Source organism: Convolutriloba macropyga, chromosome 11 (genome assembly GCF_964194025.1).
Source record: "Convolutriloba macropyga chromosome 11, txConMacr16.3, whole genome shotgun sequence".
Taxonomy (NCBI): Eukaryota; Metazoa; Xenacoelomorpha; order Acoela; family Convolutidae; genus Convolutriloba; species Convolutriloba macropyga.
This window is the reverse complement of record NC_134478.1, coordinates 17,840,535-17,867,482: the sequence shown is the minus strand read 5'-3', so window position 1 is coordinate 17,867,482 and position 26,948 is coordinate 17,840,535. Positions and strand designations below refer to the sequence as shown.

The 26,948-nt window shown below is 36.4% G+C and overlaps 1 protein-coding gene across 1 annotated transcript in view; it reads right to left on the bottom strand.

The window, feature by feature from the left end:
* Window positions 1-7,895: 7,895 nt before the first annotated feature.
* The window catches only part of LOC142349247 (phospholipid scramblase 1-like), a 31,867-nt gene continuing 12,814 nt past the window's right edge, over window positions 7,896-26,948 (bottom strand). The window contains exons 4-9 of the mRNA XM_075400682.1: window positions 21,358-21,512; window positions 20,920-21,053; window positions 20,524-20,647; window positions 19,846-19,948; window positions 8,619-8,677; window positions 7,896-8,157 (exon numbers count right to left, since the gene is read on the bottom strand). Of these exons, the coding sequence (XP_075256797.1) occupies window positions 8,101-8,157; window positions 8,619-8,677; window positions 19,846-19,948; window positions 20,524-20,647; window positions 20,920-21,053; window positions 21,358-21,512 (632 nt within the window). The 3' untranslated portion in view covers window positions 7,896-8,100. The remainder of the gene's footprint in view (window positions 8,158-8,618; window positions 8,678-19,845; window positions 19,949-20,523; window positions 20,648-20,919; window positions 21,054-21,357; window positions 21,513-26,948) is intronic.

Here is a 26,948-nt window from a genome sequence, read left to right as displayed (position 1 = left end):
AAATGGAGCAACAGCAAGTGGCCAAGAAACGGAGAATGTTTCGGAAACATCTTCAGCAAAGCAAAGGCGAGAGGAAAGGATGAAGAAATTCGATATCGAATTCGAAACCAAGATGCGACTCGAACAAGCACGGTTCGAGCGAAGGAAGCTAGAGCTGGAAATGCAAATGAAGGAACTGGAAACCAAGCATCAACTGCTGGAAGAAGAGCGTGAGCTAGAGCGCAAAGTGAAGAGAACAGCATTAGAGAACGATGATGCTCGTTCCCAATCAACTGGTGCTCGAGACAAATCGCCTTTCAACTGGACCCCCAAGAAAAGAGATGTCTCTGACTGGGCCAGCAGAATCGACAACCTTCTAACACCAGATCGATCAACAGCTCGCTTCGAAGTAACCCCTGAAGTGAACAGGCAAAGTCACTTCTCACGATATCGCAGTTCACGAGACCAATCCTCAAGTGTTGAAGACCGAGACGTTTCCCCCCGAGCTGGTCTATTACGATACAACACTGGCTATTCAGGTAGTAGTAGCCTACCAAAGCTGAAGTTGAACAACTTCGACGGGAACCCTCTCGAATGGCCGGAGTGGTCTAGTATGTTCATTGCTACAGTGGATCAACGACCAATACCAGACTCAGAGAAGATGAGCCATCTGAAGACTCTACTGACAGGCAAGGCAAGGTCAGCAATCTCTGGAATGGGCTATTCTGGACAATTCTATGGTGCTGCATGGAATATTCTGGAGAGGAAATTTGGAAGGCCTCATGTGATCATTGATGCACAACTTGAGAGCCTTCGCAAAGCAAGTCAGGTGAAACCACACGACTCAACAGGTCTGATCAGTTTCTCAGTTATTGTTTCGAACTTTGTGAATGTGCTCAAAGAGTACAAGCAGATTGGTGATCTGCAATCAAGCTCGACACTCTATATGGCAGTAGATAAACTACCCCAAGTTCTCAAAGAGAAGTGGTGGTTCTATGTTGATGATAAAGATGAAGATTGGCCTGATCTGATTATGTTTGAAAAGTGGCTATCTAGGATAGCATTCGTGCACGAAGGGTTTTCAGCTTTCAAGGGAGAGCGAAGAGAAGAAGACCGAAGAAGCACAAATAGAGACAAACGGTTCTCGAAAACGTCGAACTTCAGTGCAAGTTCCAACGTGAAAGAAACAAAGCAAACGCAAAGTGATCACTGTCCGCTAGCTGATGGCACTCATAAAATATGGAACTGTCCACTATTCAGGAACATGAGTGTGAATGATCGGTACGCAGCAGTGAGGAAGCAACGCTTATGTTACGGATGTCTAGGCAAAGGACATGCAATTAAAGATTGTAAAGTCAATGCGTGCGGCATCAATGGATGCATCAAGAAGCACAACCGATTGCTACACTCAGAAAACCAAATGGACGAGGGCAATCATGCAGTCAACGTAAGCGCAGCAACAATCAACCAGAGTAACGAAGTTACTAGCTTTCTTCAGATAGTTCCTGTCTCAATACAGAGCGGTGGCAAGAGGCTGAACACATATGCTTTCCTCGATAGTGGATCAACGGTTTCATTCATCGATCAAAGTGTGCAAGAGAAGTTACGAGCCCAAGGCACCGATGTGATGCTCAACATAGCTGGCATACATGGAACAAAGGACCTGAAGACAGAAAAGGTTCCTCTCAAAATAAAGGGACTACATTCAAAGGTGCATTCAATCGAAGCATTTGCACACCCGTCAATCTCCTTGGGAAACACAAACTACAACTACAACAAGCTGAAGCAAAGCTTCAACCACCTGAGTGTTTTACCCAACAAAAGCTTCAACTAGATGGAAGCTGGCATCATCCTTGGTCAAGATGCTTATGAGCTACAACGACCATTGGACTACAAGATAGGAACACGAAGTGAACCTTTCGCCGTTCTAACAGAGCTAGGATGGGTAGTCAGTGGACCCATGACGGGCAAAAGAAGACAAAATGTTTGTCATTTCGCCTTCACTGAAGATGTGAAAGTGGCTGAGAATATCCAAACCTGGTGGGACATAGAAACCTATGCTTCCAAAATCAACGTCGTCAGTCAGTCAAAAAGGGAACTGCAGGCACAAAAGATGCTAGAGAGTACGACAAAGTTCACAGGCGAGCGTTACGAAGTGGGAATGCTGTGGAGTGAACCAGAGCCAAACCTACCGAACAACTACAGCTCAGCCTTGGGTCAGCTTTACTCACTGGAGCGAAGATTCCAAAGGGACCCAAACCTGAAGAATTTGTATCAACAGTCAATAGATACAGACGTAGAAAAAGGATTCGTAAAGATATTGGACGAGCCGGAAATGAAAGGCACCTTCGGGAAAGAATGGTATTTGCCACATCATCCAGTGCTAAACCCGAACAAGCCTGGTAAAGTAAGACGTGTTTGCAATGCCGCATCAAAGTACAAAGAAGTATGCCTAAATGATAAGCTACTAGCAGGACCTGATCTGCTACATGGGTTGATTGGAACAATATTCAGATTCCGTGAAGGACCAATAGCCCTAACAGCCGACATCGAATCGATGTTTCTACAAGTGCAAGTTCCCAAACAGGATAGAAGTTGCTTGAGGTTTATATGGCGTCCAAGAACTAACGAACCTGTTCAGATATACGAATATCAGCGTCACGTATTTGGAGCTAAGAGTTCTCCAACTTGTGCAAACTATGCTCTCAAGCGAGTGGGACTGGACAACGAAGAAGAATATCCAATAACAACAAAGGCAATACAAAACAACTTCTACATGGACGATTTCATCAAATCAGTAGAAACCCCGGAAGAAGCAATTGAAGTCTTCAACCAACTACAACCTCTTCTCTCACAACATGGATTTGAATTGAAGAAGTGGATAAGCAACAACGATGCAGTTACCAGAGCAATCCCAGAGGACTTGAAGTCAATCAGCAACACAATGCAAGTCGAAGTGGAACCCAATACGGAGGGATCCTCAGTGCTAGGACTACAATGGACCGTTACTGATGACAGTCTTCAAGTATGCAGAGGTACAAACAAGGAAGTTGAAGCACCTATAACCCAGAGGAAGATTCTGTCATTGGTATCTTCAGTATTCGACCCGATCGGATTGTTTGCTCCGTTCAGTGTTCATATGAGACGACTTCTGAAAGGCATCTGGACTAAGAATGGACAACATTGGGACAACGAAGTGGAGCCTAGTGAAGAAGAAGAATTCCTGAGATGGAAAGAACAACTTCCAATAGTGGCTGAAACCAGCATCGATAGAAGATACTTCAACAGAGAGAGGGATAAAACTGAGCTTCATGTGTTTGCTGACGCATCTGAAGACACGATGTGTGTAGTGGCTTATCTACGCTCACAACCAAAAGAATACTCAGCTGAATTAGCATTTGTCATTGGAAAATGCAGAGTGGCACCGATGAGGCATCTTTCAATACCACGATTGGAGTTGCAAGCAGCAGTCATGGCAGTGAGGTTGAAAGAACAGATAGTCAAGGAACATGAAATGAAGATAAATAGTTGCAGTTTTTGGTCAGACTCAACTACGGTATTGCAGTGGATACACAGTTCCCATCGCAAACAACAAGTGTTTGTGGCCAATCGAGTAGCTGAGATACTAGATGCAACTGATGTTTCACAGTGGAAACATGTCAGCGGTATCAACAACCCAGCGGACATTGGTACTAGAGCAATCAACATTGAGGAACTCAAGAGGAGTGAGTGGCTCACTGGGCCGGCCTGGTCAAAACGACCAGAAAGCGAGTGGCCACAGCAAGTGAACCTAATCTTTGCATCAGATGAAGAGAATATACCCTCATCAGTATTCATGATACAGGCTGAAGAGAAGAAAGCTGTTATCCAGTGGGAACGATTCAGTAACTTCAACAGACTAGTAAATACAGTGGCATACGTACAGCGAGCATTGAACAAAGACAGACCAGCAACACTCATAGTTAGCATCGAAGAAAGAGCAAAAGCAAAAGCAACAATCTTCAAGCTACTACAACAAGAACAGTTTGGTGAAGAGATGAAATCTCTCAAAGCTGAAAAGGAAATTCCAAAATTCAGCAAAATTCTACAATTCTCCCCCTTCCTGGATGAAGAAGGACTTATTCGAGCCAAAGGCAGAATAGGCAAAAGTCAGTTGGGCTTCAATGCAAAGCATCCAATTCTGCTACATTGGAAACATCATACGGTTGAATTATTCTTGCGAAACGAGCACAAGGACAATCAACACGAGGGCACTGAGCATGTAAGAAACATTGTTCAGCAGAAGATTTGGATCCTAGGCATGCGGAACGCCTTAAGGTCAATCAAGAACAAGTGCGTTACCTGCAGAAAAGGCAGAGCACAAACGATAGCACCAGTCATGGCAGATCTACCCGAAGAGCGGTTAGATGCTTCAACAGCCTTTACAAATGTTGGAGTTGACTACTTTGGCCCTTTCATTGTGAAGATTGGGCGAAGAAACGAAAAGCGATGGTGTTGTCTCTTTACTTGTCTAACTATGAGAGCGGTGCATATAGAAGTGGTACCCAAGTTGGACACAGATAGTTGTCTCAATGCAATAATGAGATTTATTGCTCGAAGAGGCAAACCGAATACGATCATCAGCGACAACGGGACAAATTTTGTTGGAGCTGAAAGAGAGTTTGCAGAGTACGTTGCGGCATGGAACAAAGAAGGGATCCAAGAACATCTAATTCAACGAGGGATCAGATGGAAGTTCAACCCACCCGCAGCACCTCACTTTGGAGGAGTATGGGAGCGGTTGGTGAGAAGTTGCAAGAAAGCAATGTATGCAGTATTGGGGAACAGATCAGTCACCGAGGACGTTCTTTCAACAACGATGTGCATCGTGGAGCAGACTTTGAACGCGAGACCTTTGACTCCAGTCAGTTCAGATGTTAATGACTTAGAAGCATTGACCCCCAATCACTTCTTGCTTGACAACAGGAACGTTTGCTTACCCTACCTACCATGCGCGGAGGAATTTGTCGATCATCGAAAGCTCTTTCGACAAACTCAAGCCTATGCAAATCTCATATGGGACAGATTTCGGAAAGAATATCTGCCAACTCTGAATAATCGGCAAAAATGGCGATCTACGTCGAACGAAACCCTTAAAGAAGGCGATCTCGTTTGGTTGATCGACGACAGCGATAAGCGTGGATATTACAACCTAGGTCGAGTTGCGGAGACCATCGATGGGTCTGACGCTGTGATTCGATCAGCTATAGTTCGAACGAACGGCGGAGTGTACAAGAGACCAGTAGTGAAGCTCGCCCCAGTACTAACTGGAAAAGATGTTTTCGCGATGGAAAACAGGGCCGGCGATATTGCGGCTGAGCTTAACAACTCAGAAATCAGATTGAATAGCGCTTCAAGGCCATTTCAAGCCTTAAAGCTAGAATAGCGTGACAAGCGAAATTTAATGCTACATTCTATCGAAGCCAAACGGATTTGTTCATTTTGTTCAACATTTATATTTAGCAACTATTATTAGTACACAATCGTCATTCATGAAGTCAAACTATAACTCTAACTCGAACTACCTCAACAACCAGCAAAACAATACTACGACTTAACAGTATTGCATCAGATTCTTTGCGATTGGATTGCGAATCAACCTGTTATTGATACAGAATATTCGACAAAACTTCTACATGGTTAATAAATTTCCCATGACATCAAATTTACACTGAAAAAGTGACGTTATGGAAAAGTGTTCACATTCTGTCGACATTATTATCTACAACCAATCAACAGTTGAATTTGACATGTAAATCCACGTGACTAGCAGCATAAAAGGCGCTTGAAAAACTAACAAAAATCAGTTGAAACTTGTGAAATTTGTCTTATCGAACTGACATTCAGTGCGTATTGAAGCACACTTTCTTGAGCGGTAAATTACTTGTTATCGTGTCTTGTTTCTGTAGATCATATTAGTGATTGTACAGTTTTAACTTTACTTTGACTTGTGAAAAGAGAGTTAACTTTGATATTCTCAAAACTTTCTTTCTGAGGAACGAAGTTCCTAAGTAAGAGAAACTTTGTGCAAAGCATAAAGTCAGTTTCTCTTACTGGCTTTAACGAAGCCTACTCTAGTTCAGCATTGGTGTTATTGAAACCAATAGAGAGACTTGCTAACATTAAAGTTAGAAAAATTATTATTCTTGTTCACCTATAGTTACAGTAATTCAGCCCCTTTCTGTAATCTTTGTAGCAGAAAGCTGAAACTTTGTAGAAGTATAGCCAATTTACAAGGCTACAATTTGTTGGAAATAGAATTCCTAAATTCGGTTTATAACTTGAGTTATTAACAAAAACTCAACAAAAATTTGATTGTTTTGATTTGAATTATATTGTTATTCTGAGAGAAACTAGTTTGTCATTCAGCAAAGCTGAGCAATTAGTTATCAGAAGTAATTGAGCAACAAGTAATGCAACGGTATTCTACAGTATAGCGGATAATACAGTTCACAAAAGTTAACTGCAAAAACACAATATCCGGACAGATTTGAAACCGCTGAAACGAACTGGGCGGTGTAAAGTTTTCCTTGACTTTGATAGGAGAGCAGCCGTTACAATTCGGCAAAAGCCGGAGAACGTATGTGGAAATGCGCAAGTGCTTTGATAAGAACTAAACATAACAAATGGAAACATTGACTGAACGGGATTTTTCGCGTGCTCCGCCGTTTTGCGTACGTCGACCGGTTTACTCGTCCGCCCACCAGAAAAACTTGTACCAGTTTTTCCAACATATTCTTCGGGCTGGAGGATTTTACGAAATAAATGGACGAATTATTAACCAAACAGAATCGAGTATTTCTAAATAACAAATACGCATAAAAATCGTTCCAAACAAGAAAAAAATACGTTCGAATATACGTAGAAAATTCCAAAAATTTCATTTAACCCCCTTTTAATTAAATATAATCATGATATGTATCGATTTAGGTGGTTTTTGGCTTAATATTTTTAAGTTTTCTAGACAATGGTTGGCTGATTATGAACCGATTTTGACGTCAATAACATCAGACAAAAAACCGGTAAAAGTGTTACTGTTATACGTTGCTTTATGTTGCTTGTAATGCAAAAAAGGATTGAATTCAAGAGCTTATCGGCCCAATGTTTCATTCAGAAGCTTACACTTGGCTTGAGTTAGTTGGCTGGGGACAACCTAGATAAAACAGTCTTCGAAAAGAATCACAGACTGAGATTTCAGCATGCAGGACACCCGTGAAGATCGAGCTCAAAATTTTAAAAATCTGAGCAAATTATAAAATTATGAGAAAACAGTCAAGTGTGGATTAAAATGCAATTGGGTCTGTAAAATAAGCGCTTTGTAAAGATCCGAGAGCACGATAAAAGTCCAGAGAAAAAAGTCCCCTTAAAAGTCCCCCTGATTTTCTGATCGGATGCGGCATCAAGCTCACAAAAGTTTATTTTTTTTATTCGTTCAAAATTTTGTTTGTTACCATGTTTGTCATTTAACCAGCCCGTGTTGGTTTTCAAAAAAAAAAACAAACAGTTCGTGAAGCCAGTATATTCAGTGCGTATATACGAATTGTAATTTTCATCACCTGAAAGTTGTTTAAAATATTCTGCAAAAAGTTGTTTTGTTTAAACACCGCAATGTTGAAAAATTGTGTTTTGTTAAAAAGAAAAATGGCCAATTTCAGTTCAGTAATCTACCTAAAAGCATCACTTAGCTTATAGATCTTTTCCGTTAGTGCCCCCCCCCCCTAGTTTTCGTTTTGCACCCCCTAGTTACAGAACACGGAAAAATTATGGAACATTAATTATGGAAAAATATGTGCTTTGGAGGGAGGGGGTAAATGACATGTGCCCACTAAACTGGGGGGGGGGGGGGGGGGATCCCTGCTTTTCCCCCTAAAAGAGTGTTCCATTGAACCAAGGGTAAATTATGGCTGATGGTATGGGACATAGGTACACATATGGTCTAATTACTGCACTATAATGATCAAGGATAAATTACATTGCACAGAAGACATTGAAATATTAAACTAGAGTGATTGCAATATTTCTGAAGTATTGTTCCAGTTGGGGTTCCAGTTGTTTCTCCACTTTGGCGAGTTTGTTGAATATTTAATTTCGTTGGATGTTGACTTGTGCCTCTGCTTTCTTCTCGAAGTACATGAAGTCCTGAAAGATCAACGATCAACTTAAAAATCATCTTTCAACAGGTCCTCGTTTGTGCTACTAGTGTCAGGGAAAAGAAAATGGGCCGGTTCCTCCTAAGTTGTAACGGGATAGTTGCTAAAATATGCTCATATATAACACTGATTGTAATTTGGAAGTATGTATCATACATTTATGTATAAAATCAAGCTGCCAAACACGAATTATCCTTATAATATTTTAAATAAATCTACCCCCAGTTGACTCATATGTTTTTTAAAAAAGAAAAACGCTCATAGCCTTAGATTGTAGTCATGAAGTTTGAGCGTATGAATTCAAAAATAAAATCTTAATGTTCAAAATAATTAGGGCATTAAAAAATTCGATCGTCTCTCAATTGACTAACGAAAAATCCTCCGACAAGGTATTAATCACAATTTTTAACACGAAGAACTCTAACAATTGGGAACACAAATTTTACTAACAATTAGGAATACAGTCGAAAGTAGAATCGCTTTAGCTCTCACATCCAAGTCTCGTGGAACTGAAACATAAATTTTCGTGTTTTTTTAAATATTTTTAAACGCTTTCAAAATACTAACAGTGTGAAACAACACCGATAAACTGACTTTACCGAGTGTCTAGTGGAAACCAGTCAAAGTCATTTTGAAACTGCAAATATCGCTCCCTCTCAAAAAACTTTCAAAAGAAACTACTGCAAATTTCAATTTAGCTTGTAGAAATACAATAACGTCAAAATTTGGTGCTTATTGCATTTTGTGTTAAATGAAGTTTATTCTTTTAGGATGACATTCTTTAATTCACTTATTAGGACATGATTTGACTGCTGTCAGGACATAATAAATTTTGTGCCGTTAGATTCTATCCTATTTTTGAAGTTTATTTATAATGTAACCAGGAGTTTCGGTAATGTGCGTTTGCACATAAAGTTCCGACCCCGCTCATCTACCTTTTCACTTAATTGTCTACCAAATGAGGAAGCGATAAAATTATTAACATAGCAACATATCGTCCAACAAACTACTAAATGAATAAACAGTCTACCTTCGAAGGCCAATAAGACCGATAACTACCGTTATATGACTACCAGAAAAAACGGCGATAAAAATCAAAAAATTACAATTATTAATTACGATCAATGCTCGTTGTCCATTTTTTGAACAACATTAGTAACTAAATCAAAAGGGCATCAGATAAAGCTTATACTAAAGAAGCTTAATATACACTTCATTGGAAAAAAACATTGGACTTTTCCTCAATACGACTTGAAAACAAGCCGACAAGATATGAGCAGCAAAGATATGAGCGGCAAAAGGGACAAAGTTTATAAAAGCGTTGTTTTGTTTCAAAAAAATTAATGTCGACCTGATTAGAAACATTATGTATTAATTTAAATTGTTGATCCTTTTTACCTCCAGAGAGAGCGATTTAGTCTTTTCACTATCCAGGATATGTCAAACGAATACAAAAAGAACAACAAAAACAGGCAAATAAACATTCAAAAAACTTTGCACGAAAACGATGTCCCAGCCAATTAAACATTAACAAGTTCACTAAAAAACATTAAAAATTTTTTGCGTCTTCTTTTTCAAATGACCAGAGAACTGACCATTATTTTGATACTGTGCAAGGAAACAAAAAACCTACAAAAGTTGGCAAATATGCATAAATCACGAATATTTTATAAAAATTGGTTGTACCAAGAACAGGGAACTTTTGAAGACAGAAAACCGTTCACCGTTATGAACAGCAAATTAAGTTCAACAGATAAGGGATGTGACTTGTCCATAGCAATACCAAGCTACAAATTCAAAGAAAAAAGATTGGCAAATCCTAGAAATCCATTGTCTTTTTTTAAAAAACAAATATTTTCGAAATTCATAGCGTACATAAGCTTTCGACTAAAAGAGTAGACAGTTTATTTTTCAACTACTGGAAAACAATTTGTGGCCGATTATCATTGAGACTAAGTCATAAGAGTATCGAATAACATTAAAAACATGTTGAACTAAAGAATTTCACGAAAAATTTTACGAAACCACTGTGTTGAAGCCACTAAGTTTATGAAATACAAACCGCGAGGAAAATAAATGTTTATCTGCGTCTCCTTTGAACATCATAAAGTAAAAACGATTATCTTTTTGCAAAGATAACCATCGAAGGATCACAGCAAAAAGAGAAACAGAAACTGAAATGTATCGAACTTTCACAAAATCCTCTGAAACGAAATGTCTAAGCCCTGAAGACATCAGTCAAAACGTTTAGGCAACAGAAAAGTTATCCTTTGGTTCACCAAAGCAGTCGAGTAATCTCTCAACAATTAGGCTAAGTAACAAAACTGTAAAACGCGAAAAAACGCAAACCAGAACAAAAAAGGATAAGTTGAAGAGTACTTTTACTTTCCTTTTGAAAAAATTTTATTTGGAAGTCAAAAAAACCATAGGCTCTAAACCAAAATCAGTTACTAAGTTCATTCATGTAACTATAGTTTGCCACTGTGATCCTTAAATACCCAATATTTGGCATTTGACAACAAGAAATTACAAAAAATACATGGGAAAAATGCTACCAAATTCTGAAAGAGAACGGTGTCGCAGCCCTTAACACCATAAGTAATGAAAAGTATAAAAATGCTCAGTTACTACTTTTTTAAAAGATTTTTTCAGTTAGCTGATTACGTAATGTGACAATTTTCCACAGAAACAAAAACAACAGGAAAATGAGCAATTATGCACAAAAATCACAAAATTTTTCATGAAAAGTCGTATTACAAAAAACCAAGAAACCGTTCTTTAAAAACAATTTGCCTAATTTTTTTTTATTCTATGAAAAAAAGAGCTTGACTTGTATTTACCGAGAATAACATAAAAGTTGACAGGTATATTATAAAAGTGACAATTTCAAAAAAATCGCTTAGAAGAAACACCTTCAATGACATATGAGATCTTAGCTAACAACCGACTACACTTTTGAGGTTCAATTACATCTCCTGAAGAAGCCATTTGGATCTTTGAATGGATAGAATTAACAATCAGACTGCAAAAGGAATAACAACTGAAGGCAAAATACAAAAAGTCAGTTAACGTTTACAAATAATCTTTTTCAAAGAAAAAAAAAACCATTACGTTCAATGAAATTACTCATATCTGCATTTGGTGTTCTTTTTACGTAAATGGAAGATGTCCTTAATGGAACCGTGAAAAATTTTTTTACAGTAATTAACATTCAAATAGACAAAGCAATGAATTTGGAAAAAAAGGCAGCACCAAAAAAGTTTAAAAAATTTCTGATTGTAAGAAACCATGATATTATCAAACCTATCGCTGATTTTGCCGCGCATCCAACAAACCACCCAAGTGATTCAAATGTTTGCCGTTTTGACCAATTAAAGAGTGAAATACTTCATGTATTTAAAACAAACAACGATGCATTTTGTATAGTTATCGAGCTAAATTTGCAAAAAAACGGCGAATCTTTCGTTCTAGAAGACTTTCTATGGACGCCGAGTTTCAACTAATTTTTTTTTTGGTGTTTAATGAGATTGTGTCCTCAAACAATTTGGACAAAAAAACGTTTTTTGTGCAATTTTGATGAAAAAAAGTAAATTTTGAAAATTTTATCAACATTTTTAGCCAAAAAACTCCAATCAAACAATTCAGCAACATTCTCCTATCCGTAACGGTAACAATAACGTTAAAAAATTCTAACTTATTTTGTATTATATTAGAAAAATTGTGCCAAATTTTTGCGAAAATTACTGAAATGTGAATAAAAACTGTCGAATATTCCCCAAACGTTAAACCTCGGTAACTCCCTGTAAAAAAGAAATTCGAAAAAGTCTTTTTAATTCCTTCACTCACAACTCTCTACGATGAATATATCAATCGGCCAAAATTGTCTGAACAAAAAAAACCATTTGAGTATATAGTTCCTCCCTCCCCACTAAAGGAGGGGTCAGAACAATAATTTAAATTTAACAAATTTGAATGGTAAGACTAGCTCATCTAGCCAAACCCGGTGGACCATGGTCCTAACACAGCCGCCCTTTGTCAGGAAAGGATATGAGAAAACAAATCCGAAGAAATTATCAGACATACGTTCATGTATGTTACAGATCAAGGTTTGCTAGCTGAATGATCAGAAAGAACAAATTGGGTAGCATTGCACTAACTTTTCTGCAAAATGGATTTGCTATCATTAGGTGAATTGTCAAGTAACCAATTTGACTCCTCCAATACTTACTAAACAGTTTTTTTCATCCGAGTATATACAACAGCACTTATCACTGTTTTACACAAAAACACTTGATTCCAAAAATAGTTCGTAAAAAACGTTTCATTTTTCATGGAGAGCTGGTTTTGAACACAATCCTCAGTCGGAACCCTCAAAAATATTTTTTATTGTAAAAGAGCCTTGATTGTGTCAGCACCGAACACTCATTGGTAATAGCTGAATAAGACCTGCAAATATGCCATAAAATGTGTCCATCTTTAAAAGTTCTTTGAAAATTTTCGCTTTACTGTTCCGACCCCTCTTGAGGGGGAGGAAATATATACTCAAATTGGTTTTTCTTGTTCAGTCAATATCGACCGATCGATCGATATATTTATCGTAGAGAGTTGTGAGTGTCATCATTAAAAAGCCCGTCCAGCGTAGAATATTGAATTAAAAAGATTTTTGTGAATTTCATTTTCTAGAGCGAGTTATCTATGTTCAAATTTTTTGTGAATATTAGACCAATTTGCGTTATATTAATTCACGTTTTCCAAAATTTTGTCATAAATGCTAAAGTTTTAAAAAATTTAAAGAAAAGGGTTGTTGATTGTTTATAAAGACCAAAATGTATTGATGACTATTTTTTTCAAAATTCAAATTATTTCAAAATTCAGCCTTTTTCTTAAAAAATAACAAGAAAAAAAAGGGTTTTTAGTCCATCTTTATTGAAGTATTCGAAAGTATAAGCGCAGAAACAGCTAAAACAATCTCTATAGACCCAAAAAATGGCTACTTCTACTTCAAACTCCATTGAGAGTGCTCTGTAGTCAAAATTTTGTCATTTTTTGCTAACATTACTCGTTGATTATCAAACCGCAGTATCTATTTTTGATTTTTTAAATAAAAAGTATGTATATCTATAACAATCGGAAAATTAAGTTCTTCTATTGGACGGACAGCATTAGCGGGGCTAGTTTTGGACCAATCTTGGACTGTTACAACCAAAAAACAAAAAATCCTACTGTAATCAGTCGGTCGTTTTTTTTTAAAGTCGACATTTTTTTTATTATTTAAAGAACAGCACTTTTCACTGAAAAGCTCACTAGTAACAAGTCCTATTGGCTTCTTAAGCAGCTCAAAATTAGCCTATCTGATTTTCTACTTGAAAGCTGTGGTTGTTTTTGGCTCTTAAAAATGAATTTTAATTAAAGAATCACTTATCGAACTCTGCCTATTTTTTCTTATTTTGGACAACCTGTAGCTAAGTATAAGCAAAAAAGAATGTGTCGGCTTTCTATTGAACTAAAATTTAATTTTTATTGCGGTTTTACCCTTTACGTTATGGTCTTCTGGCTTTGATACTAATAAACTGCACTTTTTTAATGCTCCAGCCCGTTTTTCACGCTTATCGATTTGTCACAATATCACTTTATTTACAGTTTAACTATTATTGGCCTTCACAATTGAAAATGTCAAAGTTTTATGAAATATAGATTATGGTTTTAACGGCTTCGACACCACTTTCCCGAATAGTTTTATTGGTTTCTTAAATTTTGTTTTCATCTGTCCTTTTTACATTATCTTTTTATTCAAATAAAGTTTTTTGTTTTATGACAAGTTTCACTGACTTTTATTAAAAGAATCGCTTATCGAACTCTACTTTTTTTTCTTATTATGGAAAACTTGTAGCTTAGTATAAGCAAATAAGAATGTGTCTTCTTTCAATTGGACCAAAATTTAATTTTTATTGCGGTTTTACCCTTTACGTTATGGTCTTCTGACTTTGATGCTACTAAACTGCGCTTTTCTTTAATGCTCCAGCCCGTTTTTAACGTTTTATCGATTTGTCACAATATCGCCTTATTTACAGTTTAACTATTATTGGCGTTCACAATTGAAGATGTCAAAATTTTATGAAATATAGATTATGGTTTTAACGGCTTCGACACCACTTTCTCGAATAGTTTTATTGATTTCATAAATTTTGTCTTCATCTGTCTTTTTTACATTATCTTTTTATTCATAAAAAATTTTTTGTTTCATGACAAGTTTCACTGACTTTTATTGAAAGAATTGCTCATCGAATTCTCCCCTTTTTTTTTTTAGCTTGGACAACTTGTAGCTTAGTATAAGCAAAAAAGAATGTGTCTTCTTTCCATGTAACTAAAATTTAAAATTTTTTGCGGTTTTACCGTTTATGTTATGATCTCTTGAATTTGATTTTACTAAACTTCACATTTTGCTTAAAACTCCAGCCCTTTTTTGCGTTTTGTTGATTTGTCACGATATCACTTTATTTACATTTTAACTATAATTGGCGTTCACAATTGAGGATGTCAAAATTTTATGAAATATAGATTATGGTTTTAACGGCTTCGACACCACTTTCTCGAAGAGTTTTTTTGATTTCTTAAGCTTTGTTTTCATCTGTCGTTTTTACATTATTTTTTTATACGCAAAAAATTTTCCGTTTTATGACAAGATTCAATGACTTTTTTAAAAAAGAATCGCTTATCAAACTCTGCCCATTTTTTATTATGGAAAACTTGTAGCTTAGTATAAGCAAATAAGAATGTGTTTTCTTTCTATTGGACTAAAACTTAGTTCTTATTGCGGTTTTACCCTTTACGTTTATGGTCTTCTGGCTTTGATACTACTAAACTGCACATTTTGCTTAATGCTCCAGCCCCTTTTTCACGCTTTGTTGATTTGTCACAATATCACTTTATTTACAGTTTAACTATCATTGGCGTTCACAATTGAAGATGTCAGAATTTTATGAAATAAAGATTATGGTTTTAACGGCTTCGACACCACTTTCTCGATTAGTTTTATTGATTTCTTAAATTTTGTCTTCATCAGTCCTTTTCAAATTATCTTTTTTTTCAGATAAAACTTTCCGTTTCATGACAAGTTTCACTGACTTTATTTAAAGAATGGCTCGTCGAATTCTGCCCTTTTTTATTTTGGACAGTTTGTAGCTTAGAATAAGCAAAAAAGATTGTGTCTTTTTTCTATGAACTAAAATTTATTATTTATTTATTTTTACATTATCTTTTTAGTCGTTTAAAATTTTTTGTATTATGACAAGCTTCATTGGCTTTTGTTTGTGAACCAATATATGACCCGGTATTCTGATATTAGTAGATAGCTGATGGCTTTCATCACTTTGAAAACAATTTAGTTCAAAAACAAAAAACGCTTTTTAACTCATTTTTTTCCTTTATTGTCTATTTTTTAGCTATTCTCGAAAACAACTACAGATCACATTCAACATAATTGGTGTCAAATAAAGTGTTACAAGGGATTGGTGACACAAATCAAATTTTTTCAAAGAGTTCGTTATGGCTTTACAGGACTCGACACAGGTTTTTCACAAAAAAGTGAAATGATTTTTGATTTTTGTCATATTTGACGTTCGTTTTGTAAACGTAAGACGTGTTATGGGTACTTGCAGGAGTCAAAGGCTTCCTCTTGACTAATAAATGACCATAGTTGTTTTTTTTAATTTTTGTAATTTATGACTTTCATCACTCCGGAAATAGTTTTTCTTCGAAAAATACAAAAGTATAAAATATTTTGCCTTTTTTTCGGTTTTTTCAACTTGTTACTTAATCTCATTGATGAAAAGTTGCCAAATACATTATCGGCGTTTGAGGAAGGCGCAGTGGAACAAATATTGAGCGGCAAATTGTGGCTTTACGGCGTTAAGAACAGTTTCAGGCCAATTTTAATTGACTTTTTGATTGTTGTCGGTTTGTTGTTCTCTTTTTAAACTCATAAAAAGCTGAATAGCGGCAGGTCTTAATGTCCTCCTACAGATGGAATGGTACTCGTAAGCATGTGGGATGTTTTCTGTTGATTTCTAACGATTTGAAAGTTGATTTCTAATTGATTTTATTTTAACTTTACCGTTTTTAGTGTTTTTTTTTTCTAATTGTTACCAAGCTGTTTTATGAACTGGTCCCATATCTTTTCTAGTAAAGTACAAGTTAGTTTGTGTAGTTTTAGTTATATTGGACGCTATTCTGACTTTGCAGCTAAGATTTGTTTTTAAAATGGACATAGAGATTTGAATGTAATTAATGTTTGTTGATGTTTTTTGATTTTGATATTCGTCTTGACATGCTTTCTGAATATAGGCAGATCTCAACTACGTAAGACGTCAATTTTTACTCCACTGAGTTAAATGCTTTGGAGGTTATTTTTTGTTCATAAACCAATTTTTTTGAATAATACTAGAATTTTGGGGTTTATCTGCTCCTCATTTGGTAGACAATTATGCCAAAATTGTGGATGAGCGGGGTCGGAACTTTATTTGCGATCGCACATAACCGAGCCTCCTTGTTTTTCACTAACGATCGCTGCCAGGTGTTAGCTATCATTGAGAACATTTGAAAAGCCGAGAATAAACCAACTTGTTGAATAAATACAAGACAGCGATAGAAACTTGAAATATATATTTATTGATCAGCCCGTGTTGCGACGAGCATAGCTGCATACACTTCGCCAGGTTTTGTTGACTAGGTTGCGACTTTATGCCATTTTTACTTCCAGAGTTGATAGATAAAGAGCGACAATGCAAAAGAAGCAGAAATCCGTATCGATATATAGTGTTGTAACTGCTTAAGGTAATCTCAGTTTTACTTTCACGCTTCAAATTGGGCATTCAATTCCATTGACAAGCTATAAAATAACTTAGTTCGCAATAGAAAATATCAAAGCTGAACAGGAAAAATCTTTTGGTAGCATAAACTTGACCTCCATGGCTATTTTTTTCTCGAATTTTCATTGCGCACATTTTTAATAACAGGAATATTTTGAGTAATTGTCTGCCAACAAATTATCAGATTTTAAGTAACATGTATTTGTTCTGCAAGATAGAGCAAAAACATATTTCTTTATCAAAGCCTTGTAACGATGACGCTAGTACTGTGATGGAGCCCCAAAGTCCGTCTAACACTCTCTTTGCTAGCAATAAGTGATGGTCTTGTGCTTTAGAAGCTAGACGAGGCAAAAGCAGGTGTTTCAGTTGGCATTGAAAACTTCGGGAAAAGTTTTAAAATGAGCAAAAGGTGTTTTAATCTTTTGTGTAGCGAGATGAGGTACACAATCGAACTGTATTAAGTGTATTTGTTTTGTCTTGTTCTTTGTTTTGATTCACTGTTTCCTATCTTGTTTGTTGTTTTCATTTTTGAAACTTTTCTTGTTTACCCTGCTGAATCAAGTTTCTTATAAACTTTTTTAATGACTCCACCATTGCCGGTCCCAAGGCTAGAATGAAGATGACAAGGCAATACAACAACAAAACTTAAACTGGAAAATCTGAAAAAATAATTTTTAAGAACTTTAGAGCAGTGTTTCCTGCCAAAATTTGTTACGATTTGATTTTTACAACCCAAAATTTTTAGATTGTATTGGTTCGCTGTCTTGTTTTAAAGACCAAAATGTTTACAATTTTCATGGCTATTTTACGTCAATGAGAAGTCATATGAGATTGGTAACTTTAAACACACTGAAGTAGTAAAAGGATTAAAAACTCGAATAGTGAAAATAATGATTTTTTCAAATTACTTTCAAAATGGAATGAGAAATTAGTATACAAAGAAGTTTTCAAAGCCTTTTTTAGCAATTAGCCACATGATTTCGGTTCTTTGTCTCTAGTGATACACGTGTGTTATAATTGCGCATAACTGCGGCTGCTTTAATTCGAAACTAGCCAGCTAACGCTTTATATGTCTTTTACACTAGTTTTTATCATCAGATTTTGATTTATTTATTTATGTGATTATTGATATTGATATTTATTTTTGTGCTCTTTTTGTTGTTACGATTTTGTTATTCAGCCACTTAGAATCATTGATGGCAGGTCTTTGTGATTGCTAAAAATGCATAAATGAACCTAATTAGTAGTTCAACATCATGACTGAAGCTTTCCTGACTTTGAAACTACTTTTTCAAAATTTTTTCTCTGAAATTTTGAGTTTGCGAATTATTTTTGACCTTCTGTTGTCTTTTCACTCAAGTGAAAGTTCTTATAGGTCGCTAATATGAATTTTTTCAGTCAAATTGATTGCTTTTGTTTTCAAAACGATTGCCTTGTATGATTTCGAAAATAATTGTTTTGTTTTCAAGACGTTTTTTATAATGCGGAATTGTATTGTTCACTTTATTGTCTTAAATTTACGTCCCTTCATTGACAGGTATCATTGATTGTGGAAAACGGTTTATCTAATTAAGTTTTTTTGTTTGATCTTGTGCTTTCCCTTACTTGTACGCTGTTAGTTTGCAACATTTGTGTGAACTTCTTAAAGTACTTTTGCACCCATTGAGTTTTTCTCGATCAATCTTTTTGTGGACGCATGTCATTATTTGCTAATGAGTATTAAATTACTTGAAATCTCTGTTTCAGTATGTCACTATTGCTTTCTGTAACTATTACACTATTTGTTTTAAAAACGTGCTAACGAAATTTTGAGTTTAAAAGAAATGAATTTTTTTTGCCTGTCTTTTTATTCAGTCTCAAAGATTACTGGTTTTAGCAGTTGGTAATGAAAGAAAAGGAGCACTAGTTAGACGTTCGATATCATAGCAGTTGTCTTTTTATTTCAACGCCTATTATCAAAATTTAAACATGATTTTAATTATCGGTTGTTTTTTTATTTTTTTTGTCTCATTGCTGAGTTTTGAAAACAGCAGTCAATTTTGTCCTTTTTGCATTAAAAGTTTTCCGAATGATTTGTATAAATGTTAAGCTAATAGTTTTCTTGGCCAAGATATCGTTTGTTTTCAATGTGTTAAGTAATTTTGTTGACCTTGCTTTCTTTTGTGGTTCCTTTGTCTCTTTTTCAGCTACTAGTACTGCTAAAAGATTTTTCTTTAACATTTTATCAAAAGCTCTACGCAAAATTTATTAAAAGTAGTTATGAAGTTTGCAAAATATGGCACCACTGAATTTCAAAATTATACTGTTTTTCTTTGCCAATATATTCAGTTTTAGCCTTTTTTGCTTTGACTATCAATTTTTCAAAGATACCTGGAGTCAATTTTTTTCATAAAGTGTTGTCTTTTAGTGAATTGTGAATGGCTAACTCTGGGGAAAAGAGATTGTCTGTTTTGAGATTTGTTGTGCTTTTTTGCGCACTCAGGGTCATGGGTTTTGTTGGCTGTCTTAGTTCAATGTTCCCGAAATATGTTATTTGTCAGTTCATTATTTAATTCAAATAATTGACATGTAATTCAGGAATTGTAGTGCTAAAGCTTTTTGTTTGCTGTCTTTTTTGTTATATATTGAAATTATGTACACCTAAGCAGCTTTCGGCCGTGCTCTGTTTGCATAAAAGGACCAGCAGGACAAACGTAGTTTATTAAAAACTTAATTTGTTGGCAATTAATCACTGGCAATGGAATATAATTACGCTTCTTGTAAGCTGATTAATCGCTTTATTAAAGATAAAATGTGGTCGATTTACTAACAGGTGAGTGAGAAATTATCAGCATCCGTGAATGCCTCTTTCAACATTCCACTGTATTGTTTCTTCAGGGATCCAATTTCTTCATCTGTACTAGAGGAGTAGACCTAAAAATTTTTTTGTTGAAATTCTAACTTTCAACGTGTGTTATATTAATAAAATATTGTTGCGTTTTCTATTTTAAAAAGGTGAAATAATGAGACAGAAGCTCAGCAGATTTTTTGAAAAGCATTTCTTTTCTCAAATGTGCGCTCAAAGATGGTGTGATCAGAGGTCACTGCGGCCAGGAGACTTCGAACTGGGTTGGTGTTTGAATCTTTGAAATTCAATATTAAGATACTTCAATAAATTAAGCTACAAAAGAAAATAGTGATAGAACTAACTAATTTTTCAAATCGTGCTGACTCTAAAGATCTGCAAATTTACCAGCTATCTTGACTATATGAATTAAGTTTTGAGTATTGAAATCTGAATCATTGTTTGAGTCATACTCTGATTCATATTCTCAATAAGGTGTCAGATCTCTCATATGAACTCTCTGAGTCAGAAGAGTTCAGATTTAAATGTTACGTGAACAGAGTCTGAATCAGAACATAGATTTATGGAAAAATATGGAAAAGGTTCTGATTGAACTATGTTTTACTCTGAAAGTTGGTAAGTTGATGTGTACTGAGGGTCTTACAGTGAAGCTGACGTCCAGACATATGAGGCAGCCCCTGTGGATACAGAGAGGGGCTTTTATGTAAGCTATCTGCTCATCATCGTCCCCTAACATCACATCAAATTTGGACCGAAACACCCCACAGCTGAAAATGAAAGCACAACAATTGATACATTTCAATAATGGTTAACATTGATTATACCGTATGAGTATCTCCAATTTTTGATTGTATAGCAATATTAAAACAGAAAGATGCGGTGATATGTTCGAAATATTCAAAAACAGCTGTTTTACCAAACCTTTTGCAAAATGCATGTTTTAGTTTAGAAAGTGTTCTTTGTTTAAAAATACTTCACGATCTCATCATATCATTACTGATTGCAAACTTAAAAACCTGCTTAAATGATTTGTGTTTACCTGTTGTGTACTCGTCCTATCTCTACTCCAGGTGGGCTCTCCACCACTATCTCATGTTGACACATACCCACACAGGGCAACCAGCAACAAGTCTGGGCACAACAGTTGAAACTCCTCTTCACGTGAATCACCTCCTGACAGAATTCAAATTCTCATTTCCTCATAAATTTTATGTCAACATATTTGAACACGATGCACTCACGAGTTTCGATATGCCGAATTTAGTGATTGACATTGCTTCTGGTGAATAAAAGCATGAGATTTTTTTCAAGGAGAGTGCTTCAGATGCTTAGGTCTATGGTGTTTGCAAAATAGCGCACCCGGATGGCCACTGTTGATCTTATACATTATTTTTACATAACATTTTTTGGTTTATTTATATACATATACCTTTTGGTTTTATAAAATATATTTTTGGTTTATTTATTTATAAAGTACCCTTTGTAAGTTGTCAAGTATCTTGATGGTGAAGGATCGTCTACTGGCACAGCACTGTCTGGAACAACAGCCGCTCTGCTCAGCTGCAAAATAGCACTGCTGTCCAGACACGTTCTTGATAACATACTTGTTCTCACCCTCGAAGCCAACCAGCGCTGAAAGACAACTCAGTAATTTAGTTCCCAAAAAAGAACTACTTGCCCGTTATTCCTATTTTTACGTTTTTTGTCACAATAATGCAAAAACTGGAAAAAATTGTTGTCGGTTTTTTTCTTAGCTTCAGGTTTATTTACAGTTAGCAAGGTAGTTGAATTGAAACAGTAAAACAGATTACACAACAATCTAGGCATTAAAAGAGTTATTTGAATTGGGAAATGAACTCGCCACATATTAGTACATACAAAAGGCAATCTACCGCAGATATTGTTTGAAAAGGCAATCAGCGGTCGTATACACAGACAACTTTGATAAGATATTGTTAATTTTTTAAAACAGAAGCAACCTGACGCCAGACTATAATTTTAACAGCGGAACAAATCACAATAATTGTTATATCTTTACCATTGTTGTGCCTGCTCTAACCATTTGTACATTGGATTTCAGAGTTCCTCTCAAGTCACACAAACGTTTTGATTAAAAAAATCGACACATAGTCTAAGAAATTACGCTTGTTTAGAATAGGGAACGAAATATTGACTGAGGTCTCAGGCCTAGATAAAATACCAGCAGACGGCCTATATGGTGCAAGTTTTTGCGTGTGGAGACCAAATTGGCACCTTCTTTTCAAACCAGTTCTTTTCAACGTCTACTTTTTTAAAGCTTCTTGCCTTTTATCAAATTCATTACTCAAACTTTATCAAAGTCAGATGTTTTTTGCTAAAGTGTTTTCGATAGCACTAAGTTTTAATAGTACTCGAAAAATGAGTTTTAGTTGTCATATAGAGTAAATATTTCACTAAACGTGTTATGAGCGTGTTACGATTTACAATGACCTTTGATACAATGACCTTCAATGCAATCCGAGCAAGATGACGAAAACAATGATAAGTAAACACGTGTTGAAACCAAATATTCATAATTTTAAACGATATTATCAAAAATCACTTGGTCCTTTCGAGCTTGAGATTCTTAAGCATAAAGCGTTATAAAGCATTTTTAAGAAACTGATTCAATTAATGTTGCACCGCAATATTTGGTCAGCCGACAAATAGGTTAGGGATAAAATAGTCAAGGCATTAGGCATTAAAAGCATTATTTCTCTCAAAAATTTTAGCAAAAATTATAAAGGGGAAGTTAAAAGATGAAGTTAAAAGCGCCACCCCCCCTAGATAACACATCCCTTCTCATGTTATAAAATTTGATTAACCATATTCTGAGACCCGGTCAAGTTATCTAGTGATTGACCAAATTCTGAAACCCGGTAAAGTTGTCTAGCGGTAAAGTTATCTAGTAAAGCTATCTCAAGGGCTACAAAATCTTTTTTGGAAACTCCGGTGAAAACAATCTATCTCTGTCTTTCTCTCTCTCTCTCTCTCTCTCTCTCTCTCAGTTCTCGCGGAGAACTCGAAATTTTTAGTTTAGGTCTGCTCCCCCAAAGTCATCACACTAAGTTTGCGCGCAAAAATTGGCCGCATTTTTGACGGGGCTTAAATTAACCACGGTTTCCAATCTTTTGCTTTCTCTTAATGTGTTTTTAGGTTTCAGCACAGCAAAGACCACGAAAAAGCAAACGAAAAAGCTACAAAAAAAGACCAACAATAGAGACATGAAAATACGCCCTAAAGGTCAACAGCAAGTCAAAATGTCTAAAATTGAAATGAGGAAACAGTCTCGAGGATAACACCGCAGCGTTGCTACAAGCTTAAACAATGAGGCTAAAAACATCTTGTCAAAAAAACAAGACACCAAATCAGCAGCAGGCATCAACAGGTTGAATCAGATATTGACACTTCTCACCAGAAAGCAGAATTTTTCGTAACTTTGGTCCAAGAACTTCAACGGAACTTGACGGAGGCTGAGGCACTGGGCAATGAAATTCTTGAGTCCGAGGAAGTTGATGAGAATTTGACACAGAACATTAATGCAATCAAACGCTTCACGAAACGTTTCGAGGGACCTTCAACAGGAATGGATACGTCAACAGCATCTACTTCAACGCTCTCAGGATTTCAGCCAACATCAAATTGCCAGAACTCAATCTGCCAGCCTTTTTGGGCAATTATATGGATTAGACTTCGTTATTTGATTTGGTCAAAGGAGCTGTCATCGGCAACAATAGGCAAGTCAGAAGTTGCAGTATCTGAAAGCATCTGTAAAAGGTATACAAACAAACTGCTTGCCTCGATACGAGTTACCGATCACAACTTCGGCATTGCTATGAATACTCTGATGAACAGATAGGAGAACAAGAAGATCATCATTTGCACACATCTGTATTCAATCGTTTCGTAGCAATCACTGACAACGGATAATGCCAGAGGCTTAAGAAACCTGATTGAAGCAATGGGCGAACATCGACTTTCCTTGCAGATTTTGGGTGAACCAGTCAACAATCAAGACAACTTTTTTGTCTACTTGATCAGTGAGAAGCTGTCTACAGAGACAAGAAAACAATGGGAGCTATCTTCAAAGGGCAAGGAACCTCAGACGTATGCAGAGCTCAAATTTTTCTCAGAGGAACGCGCACAAGCACTGGAGGTAACAACGCCAAATGGACTTGGAGCGATAAGAACTCTGGTGAACGGGAATACACCATTCGCGAACACATTCGGCGACTTCCGAGCAACAACGCGAATTTTGTGAAGAAACGCACAAATTTTTCAAACGCGGAAATTTTCAGTAGGAAAAGATGCAGAACTGATAAAAGTTAGGAAACTCTGTTTCAATTGTCCGCAACCGGGACACAGATCAGAAGATTGCGATGGATCGAAGTTCAAGCAGTGGTGGTAGAAAGCATCATACTCTTCTTCATTGTAAAATCATTGACAACAAAAGCACGAATCAGCAGACAAATAGCGGAATAATCAGCAATCAATCGGATGCAAAACAGAGAAACAACGCTAACGCAATGACAGCAATTGCAATATATCGAAGGATGAAAAGAAGTTCACAGGAGCTAAGACTCAACGAACTTCAGAAAAATTCTTTCTCCAGATCGCAATTGTTTCCGTTAATGTTCATTGCGAGACAATTCTTCTAAGGGTATTTCTAGACTCAGCTTCACAAAAAAATCTTATACTCGAAGCAGCAGTGCAACGCTTACAATTGAAGAAGGAAAGCAGCATAAAAGTTTTTGGACTAGGTGGGACAGTTCAAGACCACCAAGGTCGCACCACTAAAGGACCTTCTTATCTCAACAAGGAACAAATCGTCAGTTGTCAATATTAGTGCATGAGTTTTTATCAAAATGACTGATTATCTGCCATCACGTTTCATTGACACTAGCTAATGGGAAATAGTAAGGTTGTTGAAAATTGCTGACCCAGAATTGAACAAGCCGTCATCTATTGACGTCTTTATTGGAGCATCTCATTATGAAGACATAATGATTGGCAACAATCAAATAAAGGAGCCTAACTCTGGAATAACATATAGTGTTCGGTTGGAGTGTTTTTGGAAGGGAGAAGATAGAAAAAATCCATAAAGAGGATCTGCAGATTTTTGTTTTGTCGAGCTAGAAAATTTGCAGCGTTTTGAGAAATAGGTGAAGATCCATTAGCGCAGTTTCCGACAGCCGAAGAAAAACACTGCAATAATCACTTCAACGAAACAACAAGAAGAAACCCTGAAGGTCGCTTCATAGTGAAACTTCCCTTCAAGAACGAGATAAAAGCATTGGGAGATTCATTTCAACGAGCCAAAAACCGACTTCGTAGTATTCTTTTCAGATTGGAAAGACAACCCGAATTTTATAGCAGATACACAGAGTTCATTGGAGAGTTCTTTCATCTCAGACACATGGAGAAAGTTCCAACATCAGAACTTTTGAAGCCTGTTGAAAACTGCTACTATCTTTGTCATCATTGAGTGTTCAAAGAGTCAAACACTACCACCAAGTTGAGGGTCGTTTTCAACGGATACGCAAAAGCGACAACAGAAGCATCTCTTAATGCAGACTCGTGGTGGGACCAAAAATTCAGAAAGTCCTTTTCAGCATTCTCGTTCGATTTCGACTACATCAGGTATCACTTTCTGCTGGCATTGCAAAAATTTACAGACAAGTGAAAATGGACAAGGAGGACAAAAGTTACAACCGGTTATTGAGGAAAGATCCAAATTCAGACGCAATTGAAAGTTATTTATGACTTAGGTAACATACGGCATTGTTTCTTTGTCTTTTCTTTCAATTCGATAACTACAATTTCTTGCCGAAGAAACAACGAATAATAAACACTGTTTGTCACTAACAACTGATATGTATCTGGATGATCTACTTGCAGGATGCGAAGATTCAAAAGCCGCAGAGAACTTTCAGGACGCCTTTAGTACCCTTTTTGCTTCAGCAGGTTATGATATACGGAAACGGTTATCTAGCAACTCAAAATATGTATCAAGACTCGCTGCCACTTTTAGAGGAATGGAAGCCCAGAAGATAAGTGAAATCAAAGACTATGCCATTAAGACGCTTGGGATAAGGTGGAATCCAAATCCTGATCAAATTGGTTTCACGGTAAGACTTGACAAAGGAACTCCTTTTACAAAACGGCAAATCCTTTCAAAAGTTTCAAGTTTATTTGATCCACTCGGATGGCTATAACCAACGACTATTCAAAACAAATCTTTTGTTCAACTGTTGTGGATGGACAAGCTTAGCTGGTATCAACCTTTTTGGGAACAAGTTTTTCAGCAGTACCTGCGACTTCGAGCACAACTGAAGGATCTAGAAAATTTTATTTTTCAACGGAAGGTTCTCAAGCCAGCCACGAAGTCAGATTTGCAGTTGCACTCTTTTGCGATGCTTTAACTACAGCATGTGCTGCTTTCTTTTGCATCAGACAGGAGAAATTCGACTTCTTTGAAGCAAAAGTACTTATAGCAAAGGCAAGAGTTGCACCAATCAAATCAGTTTGTGTGCCAATGTTGGAACTTTGTGCTGCCCTGCTAGGCGCCGTGCTTGTTGAGGCACTGACGAAGGATATTAGCGACGAACGATTTCTAACTCCAAGGTTTTGGCGTAGTCAGATTCTAAGGTTACAATTGCCTGGCTACAAAATTATTTGAGGCAATGGAAAACATTAGTTGCTAACCGGGCAGCAAAATTACAAACAATTATTCCCGTCAGTAGTTGGAAATAAGTTCCTACAGAAAATAATCCAAGTGTTTGTGTTTCAAGAGGATTAGCAGCAGCTGATTTGTTGAACCATAAGCTTTGATGGAATGAACCAGAGTGGTTGCGGCAACTCGAGAACTCTTGGCCTTCACTTGACATCTTGTCGCCTACAGGAGAAGAGAACAAAAAAGAAGTAAAGGTGCAATCTGAAAACGTGAAAATGACTATATCAAAAGAAGATAATGCTTTTTTATTGATACTAAATCGACATTCGTCAATACATAAAGTATAGGTTGGGCCGGGGGCCCGGGGAATCAGCTGT